Genomic DNA, 20,218 nt, shown 5'->3' with positions numbered 1-20,218 from the left:
ATAGCGTCAATATTGTAAAAATAAACAACTTTGAAGATTTCTATAACCACTGAAAAAAGGAAATGAGCAAACAGGAGTACAATAAGAAGAATGCTACCAAGACAAACAACTTTGAAAGCTACAAGAACTAGGATCAGTGCCATGGCCATCTGCAATTTCAGAGAACTGATGACAAGGCACGCTGTACATCTAGAGAGGGGATGGGTTCAGGGTGTGGAAGGAGACATGTATTTTTTGAACATGGACAATGAGAGAATGTATATTGTTTGACTACGTATATTTGTTATAAAGGTTTTGCTTTTCTTTTTCTTCTTTCTTTTCTAATGGAGTGGTGGTGAGAGGATGGGAAGGAGAGAAAATAGATTTCTGTTAGTTAAAAAAAAAAACTTTAATAAAAAAAAAAGACATTGGCCATGTGACCCTGGGCAAGTCACTTGAGTTTTCTTCACACAATTTCATCATTTGCAAAACGAGGGGGTTGGACCCAATGGTCTCTAAGGTCCCTTCCAGCTCTAAATGTTATGTTTTGATGAATGTTAGACTCTATAACTGTCAGAGCTAGACAGGACCTTAAAGGAAAGAACACTAGAACACTGAATTTGTGATGTATGAATTGTTCATAGAACTTGAACTCTTGGTTACCTTTTTTGGGGGGAGGGCAGGGGAGCGAAATGTCTATCCTTTCAACAACTCTATTCTCTTTTTGCCAGTTTTGCCTCCCACAGTTCTCTGCCCCTCCCCCCATGTTGCCATTTCTTTTTCCAGCTCATTTTACAGATGAGGAACTGAGGCAAACTGGGTTAAGCGACTTGTCCAGGGTCACACAGTTAGTGTCTGAGGCCAGATTTGAACTCAAGAAGATGAGATTTCCTGATTTCAAGCCTTGCGCTCTATCCGTTGTGCCACCTAGCTGACCCAAAATCAGATTAGATTATTGTTTATTTTATATTTATTTCTTCTCTCAAAAAAACCCCCAAACAACAACAGCAAAAAACAACCCCAAAACCAAACAACTTCAGCTCCTGTTTTTATTTATCAATTCATTTTTTTCATTTCAATTTGGTTAATCTTTCTTTGATTTTCAGAATTTCTAATTTTTTGTTAGTTGAGGTTTTTCGAGTCATTGCTTTCCTAGTTTTTTTTTTTTAGTTGCATGCCCAGCTCATTGATTTGCTCTTCCTCTCTTTTGTTGATGAAAGTGTTTAGAAATATAAATTTCCTGAAGGACTGCTTTGGCTGCACACCTTCCACCCCCCAACCCCTCCCTGTACTCAGCAAAGTTTTGACGTCTTGTTATTTTCTATGGCGAATTGATTACTCATTTCCATGATTTGTTCTTTGACCAACCAATCCCTTAGAATTAAGCAGAGAATAAGCTTTGATAGGTCTTTCCCAAATGAAGAGACTTTGAGTATTGACCCAGTTATGGAATCTGTCTGCTATCTCAGATACTGCTGCTTCATCATCCTGAAACCATGCCTGAGAGGAGCTATATCAGTCAGCTCTGGACTCCCACCCCAGGAGCATGTTTATTCACTTCACCCTAGCCATCTTTTGCCCTCTACCCTACAAACCAGAGCTCCAGAGACCACGCCCAGGAGGAGTTAAGCCACTAAGCTCTGTACTCATGATCCTGATGCTCCAGGATAGAATTCATCCAAATGAATTCTATCTTTGATGCTATTGCCCCCTGCTCCCACCTTCTGCTGGGAACTGTAATCAAATTAACTGTATCATTGATTGCTTCCGGAAAGATTATGTCGATTGATGACCCTATTGCTCCTTATGACTTCAGAGACTAAATCCTTGACCAAATCTTGTCTACATTCTTTGTCCCTATATTTGAATGTGTGTTTCTTGAGGGCAATGACTATCTTATTGTTGGAATAAGAATGATATTTGGTATGTGATACACACTTAATAAATGCTTTTTAATTCATTTGCCAGAAGTTTGGCCTTTGGGTCACAGAAATTCAATAAGACCAACTCTTAAAGCCTAGAGAGGATTGGTATGTGTTGGTGGTAAGCATTCATCCTAATGAAACTGTAGCCCTTTTGAAGAAGTGACCAAGTAACATTTTAAAGTGCCTTTAGTTTGGCCCCACTGTATGCTATACTCCATACTGGAGTTTCTGGGGATATAAATGAAACCTTGGCTCCTTTGTGAAAGCCCAAGACTAACCCCTAAGGTTATTGTACTCTCAGGCTGTATGAGATTACCAAGTGGAGGAACTGTTAAGAAACAGCCCCAGAAATCAAAAGTGAATAGAGTGGGTTAACTCACAAGCCAAGAAAACCACAACAGAGATGATGAGTGAGTATATGGTGAGAAAAGCTATGAAAGTTCCATTGACAGCTCAATAAAAACTGATGATACCTATCTACCACTAGAGTATCAAGAGACCTCATTGTGACTTCCTCCTTTGTTTGCTTATTTTTGTTTTTGCCTGTGGTTCCTTGAAGTAAGAATGCTTTGAAAATCACAGCTGGGTTGGGTGTTAGTTTCAGAGATAGCAGGGAAAGGCAGGCAAAGCTAGACCTGACTATGACCTAGGGGAGGAGAGCCCAGAGAAGCAGGAGTGTGACAATGAGTATGGAAGGGTGGGATTCACTTCACTTCAATAAGCATGTATGAAGTGTCCATCATATGACAGGCACTAGGGATACAGAGACAAAAGCAAACCAGTCTGTGCTCTCAAGGACCTTACAACAACCAAACAACATATACAAAGAAAGTTAAATTCAAAATCTATACAAAGTAATTTCCAATTACTTTGAAACTAGCAATTGGGGGATGGGAAGCAGGAGAAGCTGCCAGGTATCATTTGAATTGAGCTTTCAAGGAAGCTAGGAATTCTAAAGGGTACAGGTGAGGCAGAAATACATTCAAGATACAGTCTCATAGGAGGCATCAACAAGGTAGGATAGAACGTAGCTTCTGGGGAATAGCAGAAAAGAAAGCTGGAGAGCTAAGCCCTGAAACTGAAGGGATAAAAGAAAGAAGAACAGGAGTTAACCAGGACATGCTTTTAATACCTGAAGAAGACTGAATATGGCAACTCATAGATCTCAGAGTTGATGGGATGGGAAAGGGGGCTATGAGGGAATTGAGATACTGAACTTTGGGGGAGGGTGGTCTGTATCTGGGACAAAACTAACGAGTAGTAAACAGAGTTTTGTCTTAGGTCATTAATATCTGTGGAAGGGGCTTCTTCCTTATGGAGATTATCATCTCTATGCCTTGCCTTATAGTCCTCTCTCCACACTGCCAACATGGTGAAACCGCCGTAGGCTGCTGCCCTTTGGAGTTCTTCATTCTGACATCCTTCTCCCAATGTCTGTCTTCCCCTTCAGCCCCTGTGGGGTCTCAGTCCCTGTGGAATCCTGTGAAGGCTGGAGACAAGCTGCCTTCTCTCCTAGCATTACAATACCCATGACGAGACTGTTTCCTCAGCAGTTCTCACTCCTATTCTCCAGAGGAGCTGGCACCAAGTGCAATATATCCTGGTTATGGCTTCTATCAGGAGACTTCAAGGACCCCACCCCCCAAGTTCTTCCTTCTCAGAGAAGGGAATTACCTGGAGACACCAGCAGGTAGACTCTCTTGAGGAGAGACATGCTATGCCTGCTAGAGTAGTAGATTCCACAATAATAGAGCCAGCATCCTTCACCCAGAGCCTGATCATGATGATGGTGAAGAAGTGAATGTTGGTGATATCCTGGAGTGAGCACTGTGGGGATTTAGTCCATAACCCATGTCCTGAACTAATGACTAGTCATACAGTGCTGTTTATTTTTCACTTCCTAAGTCTTCTGAAATTGTTCTTTTTAAAAATGTTTTTTATAGTATAAATTGTTCTTCTGATTCTGCTTACTTCACTCTGCATCAGCTGAAAGCAAGGTCCAAGTGACACCCCCTCCCCTTACTCCTTCCTTGTTTGTATAGACTCCTACTTGCACCTTCCCCTACACTCCTTGACTATATGAAGTAAGTCTCTCCCATCCCTCCCTCCCTCCATTTATCTTCTTTAGCATGTCATTTCTCCCCTTCACTTTCCTTTTTTTCTTTTAAGATCACTATAATGTAACAAAAATCATTCCTAGGCCCTCCATCTTATTCAACTCATCACTGTTCTACCAGTTTCCACTCAGTTTTGGCCTTTAAAATTTTTTTTTCAAAATCTGGAACACAACTAAAAGATTAGAAAAACCACAAACTGAAAAGTCAGCTAAACAATAAAATAGAAATTCTAGAATTCAAAGAAAAGATAAAAAATTGAAAAAAAGAAAAAATGAATTGTTAAATGAAACTAGGAGCAAGCTTTTTCTTTGGAGGGGAGGGGACATAAATAAAACAAATAATTCATTAGACAATTTGTAACCTCTTTTATCCTCTCACCCTGAGAGAGAGAAACCCAAATTATCAAAATCAAGAATGAAAAAAGGAAAACTCATACAGATGAAGAAGAAATAAAGGAAATTGTTTTTTTCTTTTTTTTTAACATTTTAAAAATTAATTTATTTTGAATTATCAGCAATTACTGGAAGAGCTAGGTGGCACAGTGGATAGAACACTGGCCCTGAAGTCAGGAGGACCTCAGTTCAAAGCCGGCCTCAGACCAAACACTTGACATTTACTAGCTGTGTGACCCTGGGCAAGTCACTTAACCCCAATTGCTTTAAAAAATAAATTAAAAAAAAAACAAACCCCAATTACTTCCATAAGCTTTTGAGTTTCAAATTTTTTTCCCCCTCCCTCCCCACCTCCCTCCCAAGACAGCATGCAATCTGATACAGGCTATACATATAGATTCCTATTAAACATATTTTCACATTAGTGATGTTGTAAGTAAGAATTAGAACCAATAGGAGGAACCACCAGAAAGAGGAAACAAAATACAACAGAAGAAAAAAAATAGCAAATAGTATACTTCGATCTGCATTCAAACTCCATGGTTCTTTCTTGGATATGGATAGCATTTTCCATCATGACGCCTTTGAAGATGTCTTAGATCCTTGTATTGCTGAGAAGTCTATCATTATTAGTCATCGCACAATGTGGCTGTTACCGTGTACAACGGTCTCCTGGTTCTGCTCATTTCATTCAGCATCAGAGCATACAAGTCTTTCTAGGTTTTTCTGAAGTCAGCCTGTTCATCTTTTCTTATAGCACAATAGTATTCCATTACATTCATATACCACAACTTGTTCAGCTTTTCCCCAATTGATGGGCATCCTCTCAATTTCCAATTCTTTGCCACCCCAAAAAGAGCTGCTATAAATAGTTTTGTACATGTGGGTCCTTTTTCCATTTGTATGATCTCTTTGGATATAGCCCTAGAAGTTGTGCTTTTCCTTCTTAAGCCAGAGGTGGCAGCATACAGCAATAAGCTCTTAGAACAAGCCTTACCAACAACAGTCATTGGAGTTATTGACCAATGACACCAGCTCTCTCTGACCTTCCAGAATCACTCAGACAAAGCCATCTCTTAATTGATGTCAACTTCCACAGCTCTGACTCAACAACTTTTCCAGTCTTCCAGCTATGTATTCAATTCTCACTTTCCTCTTCCCCTGCTGTTTCTGTCTTCTCTTTCCCTTCAGTCATTTTCTTTTTGCTAGGGAAGTTGTAGTTCAATAGTGTATATGGGAGCCTCCTTTTTATTTAAAAAGTCTCAACTTCCCAAATTTCTCCTAATAATTTGATAGTCCTTTTTCAATCATACCAAAGGTTCCAAATGTTTACATGATTTTTTATTTTCTTAGTGTTACTCTCTCATCTCACATCCCCAACTACCTTTCAGACATCTTGAACTACATGTCCAGTAGACATATAAAACTCAACATGTCCAAAACAAAACTCATTACTTTTCCCCCTAAGCCCTCTTTTCCTCCTAACTTTCCTATTACTGTAGACAGAAATACCATCTTCCCAGTCTCTCAGCCTTGCAACCTGTCAAACTTTACTGCTCACTATATTCCACCCTCAGTATCTAAGATGCTGCCAAGGTTTCTCAATGTCCAAATGATCAATATAAAGGCAAAACTAAACATTCCCACATAAAAACCACCAATATCAATACACATATAATTTATATCAGCAAATAAACCACTATGTATATAATTACCATGGAAAATTACATCTCAATATATAACAATAATAAATGTATGCATATCAGCATTTCATAAACCCATTAAAATGACAAAAATAAAAATATAAAAATAAACACAAAATTAATTAATTAATTAAAATGCAAAAAATAAAACATAAACATGTTCAAATATATATCACCTATTTCGGCATTGTAAGATCACATTTGGCTGTTAGTAATTACATTTCCAGATTTCTCAGCCTGGGTTTCTTGAAAGCCTAGGGAGAGTCTCACTCATCAGGAGGGCTGCATGATTGGATATCAAATAAAGTCAGTAGCTATATTGAAAGGAAAGGAAATTGACCAGAACACCAGAGATGACCACTTGCTTGAGGAGTAGCAGCTTTAGCTTCTTGGGGGTACAGACTGGGTTTTCATAGCATTTCAGGCCTTCTTAGAGCACACAGCCAATGAGAAGCGTTCAGAAGCAGTTTAGAATAGATAAGTAAAACCTTTTGTTGGAGAGTTAGGGGTAGAGGAAAGGAGAATCATTCAAGGGAGAAAATGAGTTGGGGATTTCTGGGGGAATATTCGGAATGCAATTGGTCACATTTGTTATTGGAATATTAGCATTTATATAGAGCTTTAAGGTTTTCACAGCCCTTTATGTATTTCATTTGATCCTCACAACCCCTCTGGGAGGAAAGGTGCTACTATTATGTCCTCATTTTATAGATGAAGAAGCAGAGGAAGAGAGAAGTTAAGTGACCTGCCCAGCTAGTAAGTGTCTGAGGGAAGATTTGAACTTGTCTTCCTGATTCCAAGTTCAACACTCTTTGCGCTCTATGGCTTAGAAGTTCTCTGTTCAAGGACAAGGGGTGACCAAATACTTTTATAACTATTAAAGAAGTCCATTTAATTTTAGACACGAGGGCGGAGGCACCTCTTTGTTTTTATTTGGTTTGTTTGTTTTTGCTTTTTGTTTTGTTTTGTTTTTAGGCAATTGGGGTTAAGTGACTTGCCCAGGGTCACATAGCTAGTGTCAAGTGTTTGGTCTGAGACCCGATTTGAACTCAGGTCCTCCTGACTTCGGGGCCGGTGCTCTACGCATTGCGCCACCTACTCCGCCCCCCCCCCCCCCGACTCGCCCCCCCCCCCCCCCCCCCCCCCCCCCCCCACCCCCCCCCCCCCCCCCGCCAGGTAACTCTTAAGAGAAAGCTACAGGTATCTCTTATCTAAGGACAACAAATAACTTTTTTATAACAGTGGATAATAATAATAGCAAGCATTTAAATAGTATTTAGTATGGGTCAGGAACTGTACTAAGAACTATACAATTTTTATCTCAGTTGACACTTAAAATAGTTAACTCTGAGAGGTAGGTACTATTATCATCCCCATTTTACAAAAGAAGCAAGTGAAGCAAACAAGATATGAAGTGACTTACACAGGGTCACCCAGCTACTAAACGTGTTTGAGGCCGGATTTGAACTCAGGTCTTCCTGACTCCAGGCCTGGCAGTGTATCTGCCCCCTTGCTATTTGTATGTGGATAAGTCCCTCTGCTTTTCCATACCCATGTACAGTTGGTTATTTCTTTTTCATATGTAAGTCTAACAACTAGTTGTATATTCCTATACATTTATCTTAGTTTCTAAATTTCTAGCTATTTTGTTATCAATATTGTGTGATGCTCATGGATAACTTAAGTTGCATACTACCTTCCCCTATTGGTGTAATCTATTCTCTCTTGACAACTAGTTTTTCAGAGTCAAATGGGGTTGTTTTTAAGTTTAATCTTCTCTCATCATCTTTTGAACTTTTATTCCTCTTAAATTTTCTTAGATTTTACTGACATGCTACTAGTGGAATTCCCTGCACCTCTGATGGGTACCAATGGGCAATTAAATAATGAGCATGCGAACTGGAGTCTTTAGTTCTGAGCCTTTTTTTAAAAATCACAGCAATATGTTTTTTGTTAGTTCTCAGATGCACTCATTTTCAGCAGTCTTTAGTTTCTGTTTCAGCATAGCAGCTTCTTCCATCTATCACTTGGATTTCTGGTTACATTATTACTTTTGTGCCCTTGTTTTTCTTTCTTTTCTTTCTTTTCTTCCTTCCTTACTTTTTTCCTTCCTTCCTTCCTTCCTTCCTTCCTTCCTTCCTTCCTTCCTTCCTTCCTTCCTTCCTTCCTTCCTTTCTTTCTTTCTTTCTTTCTTTCTCTCTCTCTTTCTTTCTTTCTTTCTTTCTTTCTTTCTTTCTTTCTTTCTTTCTTTCTTTCTTTCTTTCTTTCTTTCTTTTTCCAACAATGGGGTTAAGTGACTTGCCCAGGGTCACACAGCTAGTAAGTGTCAAGTGTCTGAGGCCAGATTTGAACTCAGGTCCTCTTGACTCCAGGGCTGGTGCTCTATCCACTGTGCCACCTAGCTGCCCCATGCCCTTAATTTTCAGGTTTTTTTCCCTTCAATTCTGGTATCTCACATTTCATAACTTCCAAATGATTCTCAAGTTTCTCAAGTGCTTTGTGAAGAAAAAATTTTCTTCCCCCATCCCTACCAAAAAACCCCCCTCAATATTTTGTAATCTTGTCTCACTCTTTGGAAACAAACTTGAACTCACATGGTCTCAGTTTTCCGGGGTGGTTTCACTGGCGTTGGCTTCCTCTGAACCAAATGATAATTTTTTTTTCATGCACATAACATACTTATGACCAGGTAGTACAAAATTATAGCAAGTAATAGTTCTTTTTTTTTATAGTATTTTGACAGTAGTGTTTCTGCATCAATTAGTAGTGACTTAATTGAGGATAAGGTCAATTTTCCCCTCTGTTCAGGGTCCAGGATGACTATCACTTCTGCTTCCTATTTCTGTTTTTCTTTCTGTAATTCACCTTCATACATACAAAAAGTGCATTTCTTTTGTTAATATGTACAATATCCTTATGTCTATCCAAAGCACAATTATAACAAAAAGTGCCTTTCATATTCCATTGGTTATACTGGTGATTTTCCAGTATAAGGTCAGTATCTTTGGTACTTTGTTCTCCAGTTACTCCAAATAGATGGCCAACATGACTATGCTCCCACTCTCTGCAAAGGTGGGCCAGGTCACAGACCAGATCTATGCATATGGTCTGCAAACCAGCCACCTTTAGATATTACAAAGCTGCTCACATGTATCTTACATGCAGATGATAAAAATGAGGTCTGGATTGGTTAAGTAACTTGTCCATGATGACACAGTAGTAGAATTAGGATTCTGACCATAGAATTCTGGCTGTAAATCCAGCTTTACCTCCCCTTATATAATGCCTCTAAACATTAGAGTGGCTTCTGTTTTCCTGGAACATGTGTTTGGGAAGTGACAGAAAATCTCCTATGAATTTCCAAAGCAGAAGATTAATACCCACTTCAGTCGATTTACATGACAATAAACGATACCAGAAGAAGGAACCTAGAAAACATTCCTAGGAATTATGAAGTCCTGGGCAAGAAATTTGACGCCTTAGGAATACACATTGGGCTTTCATCAATTCAATTTAAGTCAGCACATATATCTTTAGCTCATAATATATGCAAGATATTGTGCTAGCTTACATATCTAATAAATGTTAGAGTTGAGATTTGAACCTAAGTCCTCAGGACTGCCTGAGTCTGGTATTCTATCCACCATGCCATAGCTGAACCTCTATCTAAATCTGCCTCTACCTTTTTCTCTGGAAAGTCATTGACACAGTTGAGCCAGAAAAAGAAAAAAAAAAAAGCTCAACTGTTACTTAGTTCATCCTTAAAGTCATAAAAGACAATCCCTTTCATTATATAGATGCAGGGATTCTCTTCTCAGAAGCATCTGCTTTACATGGGAACTACAGCGGAGAGGTGGGTGAGCGGTCAAGGAATGACTCAGAGTGTAATTCTTGCATTTACCACCAGGTGGTGCTCTGAGATCAAGTAACTATCCATTTCTTTAGTGTCTCACGTATGTGAATGTAGACTCCCTACTTGGCTATTAAAAGCGCCAGGACCTTATGTGAATACCTGTGGCTTCCAATCTGAACCACCTGTTTGAGGAAGAATAGACTAGCCAGGGCTCTTTATAGATCCTACACTGTCTTAGTGCCTTGGCCAAGATTCTAACTCATGTTTAGTCTAAGGTTGAAAAAAATTCCACAATTTAATTCATAATTTTATCAAAATGATTAATTACCATATTCCTGTCAAGAGTCTTATCTATGACCCTTTCACTTTATATATTATAATACATTTAGCTAATGGAAATATAAGCAAAAGCTATGTAATGTAGCCAGTAGTGTGCTGGAGCTGTCTTGAATTTGCTTTTGAGAACCAATTGTCAAATTTTCAATTTGAGCCTTTACATCTTGGAAATCAGCAAATGCTACACATCAGTGATTGATTTATTGTTTTGCTGATTTTTAGACTTAAGAAAGTAATGGAGGATATGTTAATAATGCTGATTAAAGTTAAAAATTTTTATGTGTACTTTTTTCTCCTAGAGACCTGGTTGTTAAACTATATACTCTAGTATGGAAGGAAGGAAACCAGTACTTACTAAGTGCCTGCTATATGCCATGTATTGTGCTAACTGCTTTACAAATATTACTTCATTTTATCTCTACAACAACCATGGGAGGTAGATTTTATTATTCCCATTTTACAGTTCAGGAAACTGAGGCAGACAAAAATTAAATGACTTGTCCAGGGTTATATAACAGGTAAATGTCTAAGGGCAGATTTAAACTCAGGTTTTCTTGACTCCAGGCCCAGTGATCCATCCACTGTGCCATCAGTTGCCTCTCTGGGGGTCTTTATTCCAACTCACATTCACACTGATGAATCAAATACCCACAGGGTTCATGGCTGAGTACCCTGAGGGGTACCCAAAAGGGTTGGACATGTCTTTCTAACACATTCTCTCTAATTTCAATAAGCAGTGTCTTTAATACCTCCTTGATATAATCAGCACCGTTGATTAGTACCCTAGTATCATTTGGCCAATGGACATCAATTAGCTTTTATGTAAGGACATTTACTGAGAAGTTTCTTTAAAATTATCTATATTAATACCATCTATATCTATCTATAGATGTACTTATATCTATATAGACAGATAGAACTTTATAAAAACATCTCATTCTCTATCTATCTCTCTATTGAGAAATTCCATGGATAGGTTTCATGGGCTTCATGAACTTTGAGAGAAAAAAAATTACATTTTAATTTTCACTAACCTCTAACTAAAATTTAGTATTTTCTCCAATTATTTAAAAAAATTATTCTGAGGAGGGGTCTTTCTCATACTGTCAAAGGAGTCAATGATACTGTTCTAAAGCCAATATTAAGATAAAGCTGTGGCTAACTGAGGCATTATTGGTCTCTGTGTCTTCATTTATTCAAAGGCAGTTGAGAGGAAGGAAAACACCTTCTAATTGCTAAAGTTTTCTCACCAACTCAGGGCTCCAGGCATAACAAAGAGATTTTATTGAAAAATATTATTTCCTTTTTTTTGTCACATCAGCCAGTCTGCTAGGTGTGAGGTGGGACCTCAGAGTTATTTTAATTTGAATTCCTTGAATCAATAGTGATTTAAAGCATTCTTATATGATTATAGATAGCTTTGATATCTTTATCTGAAAACTGCCTGTTCAAATTCTTTGTCCATTTATCAATTGGGGAATAACTTGGGAATGATTCATATACATTTGACTCAGTTCTCTATATGTTTGAAAAATGAGGCCTTTATCAGAGAAACTTGCTGTAAATCCCCTCCCTCAAGTTTTCTACTTTCCTTCTAACCTTGGCTACATTGGTTTTATTTATGCAAAAACTTTTTAATTTAATGCAATCAATTATCCGTTTTACATCCTGTAATCCTCTCTTATTTGTTCATAAACTCTTCCCTTATCCATAGATCTGATAGGTAAACTATCCCATGCTCCCTACTTTGCTTATGGTATCATCCTTGATGTCTAAATCATGTACCCAAGGTAAGGATCTTGGCATATGGAGTAGGATATGTCGGTTTTTACTTTGTTTCTACCAAACTGCTTTCCAGTTTTCCCAGAAGTTTTTGTCAAATCGTGACTTCTTGTCCCCAAGACTTGGACAATGCTGAGAATTTTGAAAAAAAAATATTAAGAACAAAGTTAGGGCAATGACTTTGAGAATAGAGAGTGAAAAATAAATTCAGAAGTCATTAGCGGAACAGTAGGACCCAGTATATAGGAGAATGATATTGAACCACATATGACTCAAAGGTTTTGAGGCTGTATAGCTATTACTGAAATGGTATAATTGACAGAAATGAGGAAGTAGGAAGAAGGAATTGGTTACAGGGAAAACCAAAAGACAAGCTTGGGACATGTTGAATGGGAAGTGGTGTTTATGTTTATGTTTATGTACTGATTTCCAGTACACTCCCCATCTTTCTTCAATGAGTTCAGTATTTAGTTCAGTCTTTCCTCCTCAACTCTATTCTCATACCAGGGTACTTCGGCATACATATTGATACTGCCTTAAACACTATAACTTCATGATTCCTCAACTTACTTATTTTTTTTTACCTGTTACATTATTTACCTGTTACCTTATTTACCTTTTTTTTACCTGTTACATAACCTCAACTGGACCCTGATTAGTGCAAAGCAATTCTTTTATACCTCCCTAATTACCTGCCCTTGCAGCGACCAGGTGGCGCAGTGATTAAAACACTGGGCTTAGAGTGAGGAAGATTTAAGTTCAAATCTGGCCCCAGACACTAGGTGTGTGACCCTCGGCAAGTAATTTAAACCCTATTTGCTTCAATTCTTCATCTGTAAAATGGGGACCCACTGGAGAAAGAAATGGCAAACCATTCCAGTATCTTTGCCCAGAAAACCCCATGGACAAAGCCCATGCAGTCATGTAGAGTTGGGTATGACTGAATGACTGAAAATAACAATAGAATCACCTCCCATGCACCATAATAGCTCTTCCAAATCCTTTCACCCTCCTCAAGCCTCCCACAACTTTCCCCTTTCTCCCTTCTCAGCTGAGAAACTTGCCCCTTATTTTACTGAAAAAATTGAGGCCATTCTCTGAGAGCTCCCTTTTCCCCCTCCTACTCATTTCACATCATTTAGATGTCTTCTACTACTATCTTTTCACCCCATCTCGTGTGATGAGGTGACCCTTTTCCTTGCCCAAGTAAACCTCTCTACATGCACAAGTGATACCATTCCTTCCCATCTTCTCCAATAGATTGTCCCCCCTATCATACCCACTCTGTTACTTATGTTCAATCTCTCCCCACATACTACTGGTTGCTTCTCAACTGCCTACAGATATGTACATATCATCTGTATCTTTGAAAAATTCTCATTTGGTCTATTCATTTACATTAGATATTGTCCTGTATCTGTCTTCCCTTTTGTCATTGTGGTTGTGTGTGGTTTGTCCTTCATTCTTGAAGAGGACCATGACATCAGGGAGATGATGACATGATTCCCAATTGACTTTGATTTGAGTGACGGAGGGCTGTGCAAAGTCACCAGCCTCACTTTCTCTTCCAGAGCCACCTGGGTGGCCAGATATTCATCAGGATGACTGGAGATGGCTCAGGATTCAGTGGGGGCTTTGGCCCTTTTAAGCTAAGGTCTTTTTAGGTTCTTACTTTGAGTCAGGCAGCGCCCATTCAATGAATAGGCTTCTTTAAGAAGTGAGTCAAAGGATGGCCCCTTCAGTAAAAAAAATCAAATTGTGAGGGAAAGACCCTCAAGGTTGCTGGCCAAAAGAGGAATGGTGACTATTTATACTCTCTCTGAGTCAGGAGGGCCCCAAAAATAACCATTAAGTGGTGCTTGGGCAGGGACTTATTGCTGTCCAATCCATGAAGTCCAGAGTGAATTGGGTTTAAGGCTTGGTCTTTGAGAAAGAAATCTAACCAGTAAACTCCAAGTTAACTAGGTAGCTTTCAGTCATCAAAAATTACCTTCCTTTGGGCAGAATACCCTCAGGTGAGGGGAGAGGAGAGGAGAGAAGAGAAAAAGAGAAGAGAAGAGAGGAGAGGACAGGACAGGATGAGCTGAGTTACCCAACTGGAACTGGCCAACTGGGTCACTATTCAGGCAGCTCAGACTACTCACAGGTTGTGGTTTGTCCTTCATTCTCAAAGTGGACCATGACATCAGAGAGATGATGACATGGCTTGCAATTGACCTTGATTTGCATGAGGGAGGGTTGTGCAGTCACCAGCCTCACTTTCTCCTCCAGAGCCACCTGGGTCCAGCCAGATATTGATCAGGACAACTGGAGACAACCCATGATGCAGTGGGAGACCTTGGCCCTTTTGAGCTAAGGTCTTTCTGAGTTCTCACTTTTATAGTTAAACTCCTCAAAAAGGCTGTTTATAATGCTTTCATTTCCTTTACTCACACTCTTTAAAAAAGTCTCTGCAGTGTTAGTTTCCCATTTCACCATTCAACCGAAACTGCTCTCTCCAAAGTTGCCAATGATTACTTAATTGCCAAAACTAGTGGCCTCTTCCCAATTGTCACCTTTCTTGACTCTGCAGCATTTGACACTACCGCCCTCCTCCTTCTCCTTGATAACAGTCTTTGTTCTCCTCCTGCCTATCTGACTGGGTCTACTCCGTCTCTTTTGCTGGATCTTGATCCAAGTTACACACAATAACTATGAGCCCTCAGGGCTCTGTTCTGGGCCCTTTTCTCTTTTTCTTCTGTACTATATCCCTAGATGGATTCAATTCCCATGGATTCAATTATAATTTCTATGCTGATGCTTCTCAAATCTACATATAGCTTTAACTTCTCTGCTGATCCCCAGGCTGATCTCAAAATGCATGTCCTCTTAAACTCAAAATGTCTAAAAATAAACTTATGTTTTTCCCCAACACTTATGTTGAGGGTACCACTATCTGGTACCACTCCCAGTCATTCCAGCTCAAGACCTAGGAGTACTCCCCTATTCTTCACTCTCTCTTTCATCCCTCATATCGTATTGGTTGTTAAGGACTATTGGCTTTTATTTTATTTTATTTTTCTTCTGTGTTCAGAAAACACCCTCCCTGCAGAGGAGGAAGCAGGCAGCGAGGTGGTAGCAGGGAGGATGTTCACTTGAAAATCTTGTCCTGATTGAAGGGTTTGCCCATGTACTGGAAGGCCCCCACCCAAGAGAAGTAATCTCAGACCCTTGTCTGGGCCACCTTACTGCTAGGATCCAGTTTATACCATGAGTAGGACTCATAATCCGTCTGCCAGTTGGGACTTGGCAGGAAGCCAAGTTCCTGGTCCCGGAAAACCCAGACTCCAGAAATGGCACTGCTATTGTTGGTCCAAAAAGGATGATGCTGGCAAAGGCATTCTTCCTCAGCTTGCCCAGGCACTGGAACATTCCAGTGATGAGGATGCAGCTCATGAAGGGCTGGCTGAGCTCCTATGGGAAGCGGTACTCGGCATACCACAGGGACCAGCCGTCATGGTCAAAGTGCTCCCAGAAGTACAGCAGGGCCACCATCAGCACATCTTTGCTGGAGTACTTTTGCTTAAATTCATCCAACACAAAGGTACTTTTGGGCAGGTGGGCAAAGGGATTCTTGGCCTTGGGCTCTGTGGCCAGAGCCTGGTCACACTCATCCATCTCCTTCTTGGGGCCAGGGACTACGGCTGCCTTCCTCTCTTCCTTCCACTCAGCCTGGGCCTTCCGTTCCTCTTCTCACTATCCCTTCTCTTTCTTCAGGGCCTCCTTCTTAGGCTGATTCTCTGCAAACTTTTTACCATCAGACTATGCCGTCTTCTCACAGAGCTTCACCTTTCCCAACACCGCCCAGAACTGGGGCTGGTGGATGCAGGTGAGGAACCAGCAGTTGGTGTTGGGAAAGGCCTGCCAAAAAGACAGCTCTAGGACCCGCTTATAGAGCCATAAGAGGGTGCACACAACTGTGATGTCAGCCAGAGTCACACACTCCACCACCACGAAAATCCGAGTCTTCAGGTGGGCATCCAGCAGCCCCAGTACTTTCCTTACCTCCTCTCTTGCGTTCTCTGTGGCCTGTTTGTTGAGATGCATGATGCCAAGAGTGGGGAACACCCAGGGACTGGCTGGAGGAACAATGTCACTGTCCACAAAGCTCACCCACTGGATCTCTTTGGCACCTGCCTCCGGAGTACAGCCTTGAAGGTCATTGTTGCTTACACGGTGTGCCATGGCGTTGCTTTCAAGCGTACAGAATCTATCATCACCCTCAAACACTAGAACTTGCCCACAGGAAATTTCTGGAGGAATTCAGGGGTGCGGTTGGTTTGACCAAAGTGGTAGCAGGGAGGTGTGGAAAGCACGCGGACCTGGGCCCCACTGTACTGTGCAGCAATGAGGGCCTTGAAGGCCCGCCAGTTTTCGGGGTACGTGTACAGGCTTCCTGACTGACATGGTGATTCCGCAGAGAAAGGGACTAGCTTTTAGTTTTAGTTTTGTCTCTGGCATATGTGCCCTTCTTGCCTGTGATACTTCTACCACTCTGTTGAATGCCCTCATCACCCCACACCTGGACTGTTGCCATAGTCTTCTGATTGCTCTCTGTCACAAATCTCTCATTCCAGTCTATCATTCATTCAGCTGTCAAATGACCTTCTGACCATGCCATCCCCTACCCTTACTACTTAATAAATGCTAGCAGGTCTCTATTACCACTAGGATCAAATATAAAACCTTCTGTCTGATGTTCAAAGTCCTTCATAACAATCCCCTGCCTTTCCAATCTTCTTACACCTTACCCCTCTTATCCCCATCATGTACTCTGACATTGTTGACTCTATGCATTGAAATTAACTAAATAAAATATGAAAACAAAGCAAACTTAGTTGGTAAAAATTGAGGTTAAATATGAAAGCTTTTTTTTATTGGCTTTAATAAGTGATATTTGAGTCAAGAGAGCTCAGAGCTGTTGCATTGGTTGAGGCTGTCAGAGACATCTGGGCCAGGATCCAGGTTCTGCCACTTGGGTGATCTCAAACAAATCACTTCATCTCCTTCAGTTTTTTTTTTTATATCTATGAAATGAATTGGAGGATGGAAATAGAGGGAAGGAGGGGTCTTCTCTGACTCAAATTCTTTTTTTTCCCAGAATTACAAGGTCCCCTGTGCACAGTAGAGGGACAAGATGCAACTCTGCATTGTGCCTACAACATTAGGAAATATTCTAATGCCCTGAAGGCGTGGCAGAGATTAGGGCATGATGGCCAAGTGGAGACACTGGCACAAACAAGTAATATGAAAGGGGAATTAAGCCAGGTCCAGGCTGGCAAGTATCTGCTGTCAGACAACCCTCCTGATGCCATGGTGAATTTCACAATCATGAGATTCCTGAAGCAGGACTCTGGAATATACCAGTGTGTGATCTATTAGCCACCCCAGGAGCCCCTTGTCCTCAGGAACCCCTTCCTACTGACTATATGTGATGGTAAGCAGCAGGGAGGAGTTAGAAAATGGAGATGCTTTCTATGACTTTTGGTTTCTGGGACAGAGAAATAGCCAGACAGAGCTAGAAGGATGAGCGACAAAGACGGAGCTTGGTATAATGGGTGTAACCCTGCACTAGGAGTCAGGAGAACTGGGTTCTAATTCTAATTCTTCTCTGTGATATTTAGGCAAATGACTTTGGGCAGGTCACTTGACCTCTCTGGGCTTGAATCTAGTCATCTATAAAATAAGAAAGTTGAATTTCTAAGGTGAGCTTTCAGGTCCCTTACAGCTACAACATTCTATCCTCTGGTACTAAATGAATTTGAAAAAAATCAACCATGTTAAAAAGAAATCAACCATATTGATTTCTGGCTTATTCCTTGAACCTTCTCTATTTTCTTTTGGCATGGTGTAGTAGAAGGAGCACTGAATCTGGAGACAGAAAACCTGGTTTCAAATCCTACCTTGAACACTTATTGCTTTTGTGACCTTGGACAAGTAAAAAAAAAAACAAAAATCTCTGTACCTCAGTTTCCCCATCTATAAAGTGAGGGAGTTGGACTACATGGTCTCTGAGGTCTCTTCCAGCTCAATGGTCAGATCAATGGTCCAAATCCATGAGCACAGTGTCCTATTCTTTACCTGGTTACCCCAATTTCCCACAGCAGAGTTACACCTGTTCTCTGGGTAACTCCTTCTTCTGACTGCTCCATCCCCTTTTCTTCTCAAATCAAAGTGACTTTTTCTGAGTCTCAGCTCCTTTTGGACCTCGTCCTCTAGCAGGTAGCTATGGTGGTGATGAGTTTAATTTGGGGATGGGGTATACCTTATTCCTGTCGATATGTTAGGCAAGTCGTTCTCTGGGCAACTTAAAATTTTAACAACAATGCTCTACAATTTTGGAATTCCTGTTGTAGAAACTCTCTGGTTTAGAGACCTAAAGCAGGTAAGACCTCGGGTGTTGACTGAGTCCCACAAAGGTTAGATGGCTTGCTCAGGGGCATGACAAGATGCCAATGGTCAGATCTGCCAGGTTCCTGACACTAAGCCCATGGCACAATGTAATACATCACCTACTTTGTTTCAAGCTTGCATCTTAACCTGGTTAAAAAAGCATATTTCTTTGTAAGGGCCTTTAGGGACTGTAGCAAATGGTAGGAACTTCAGACAATCTGATTGCAGCTTCCTGGTTATCTAGGGGCATAAAAAGTCCCAGCCATATATAGTCTGTACCTCTCAGACTTGGAGGTTGCCTAAGACCACTAGAGTCTCCATACCTTAAGGTTTGACCAGAGTGTTTCCAGATGGAGATGAAAGGGTTTGGTCTAGAAAAACCAAGTACTAATGTATCCTTGTTGCATATTCTTGTTGTGTTAGGGCAAAGTAAACCTCCTTAAATATTCGATGAATTATGAGTGCCTCATTTTATCTCAATATCAAACTAAGAGGGGGCAGTACTGGTGTGAAAGCTGAGCCTCCAGCAGAAGGAATCTTAGAAATCACCTCATTGGTGATTTCTAATCACCCTCTGGGACTGAATGATATAGGAATCTCCTCTTCAATATAATCTCCTCTTTGCTACCAAGGGAAGTCTTCACATCCTTGAGATAGACATCCTCCTAACTCACACATGGGTTTGAGGCTTGCTGGTTACCTTCAACCTAGTTTAGCCTGAGTGAGGAGAGGGTTTACCTGGGTGTGGACACTGCACGTGCTACAGCTTCTTGGAGTCACAGGTGAGAGTTGAGTGCCTGGTAGACACCAAAGGTTGATGAGCAGTCCTGAAAACGGCTCAGCAAGCCCTCATACCAGAGGTGCTAGTACTCCTTGCATACTCCATATACCCCAGATTCTATTGTATTGATTGCCTTCAAACCTCAGAATATTAAGGTGCTTCCTCAATGAGTTCCATAATTGTTCAAAACAGATTGGCCTGACAATCTACACGGTAAAAATTAAGTGGATGCAAAATGTATGGTATGTTCAAGGGACAATGTGGAGACCAGCCTGACTGTAACAGAGTATATATATTGGGAAGTAAGATTGAAAAGCTAAGTGCTAGGTTATGCCTTCTTCAAAAGCCATGCAGAAACATTTAGAATTTACAGGATAAGAAAGAGGCACCCTTTCTAAGTTTTTCAGAAGGGAAATGACATGATAAAAACAGTATTTTAGGAAGAAGAATACCAAGGGCAGTATTTCTCCTAGGCATGAGAGTCCAGCTAATTGTGTGTGTGTTGGGGGGGGGGGGGGGAGAACCAACTGCTCTCTGAGCCAAAATAGAGCCCAGAATTCATAGGATTACAAGATCAAGAATGAAAAGGGACCTGAATTAAAATGAAATATTATTGTACTATAAGAAATGGCGAGCTGAATGATTTCAGAAAGACCTGGAAAGACTTACATGAACTGATATAAAGTGAAGTGAGCAGAACCAGGAGAATTTTGTACACAGTAACAGCAATGCTGTACAATGAAGAATTGTGAACAACTTAGCTATTCTTAGCAATACAACGATCCAGAATAATCCCAAAGACTATTGATGAAAAATGCTATCCTCCTCCAGAGAACAAATATCTGAATATTGACTAAAGTATACTATTTTTTCTCTTCCTTCCTTCCTTCCTTCCTTCCTTCCTTCCTTCCTTCCTTC

General features: G+C 40.5%; 1 protein-coding gene and 1 pseudogene across 1 annotated transcript in view; one reads left to right on the top strand and one right to left on the bottom strand.

Moving 5' to 3' along the window:
- Positions 1–15,217: 15,217 nt before the first annotated feature.
- On the bottom strand, positions 15,218–18,278 carry LOC114053367 (annotated as a pseudogene).
- A 173-nt stretch (positions 18,279–18,451) lies between these two features.
- LOC114053365 (triggering receptor expressed on myeloid cells 3-like) overlaps positions 18,452–20,218 on the top strand; it is a 9,495-nt gene continuing 7,728 nt past the window's right edge. The window contains 1 exon segment of the mRNA XM_027876338.1: positions 18,452–18,511. Within this exon segment, the coding sequence (XP_027732139.1) occupies positions 18,452–18,511 (60 nt within the window).

The sequence above is a fragment of the Vombatus ursinus genome, unplaced genomic scaffold, assembly GCF_900497805.2.
Source record: "Vombatus ursinus unplaced genomic scaffold, bare-nosed wombat genome assembly UNPS02014811.1, whole genome shotgun sequence".
Taxonomy (NCBI): domain Eukaryota; kingdom Metazoa; phylum Chordata; class Mammalia; order Diprotodontia; family Vombatidae; genus Vombatus; species Vombatus ursinus.
This window is presented reverse-complemented; position numbering and strand designations above follow the sequence as displayed.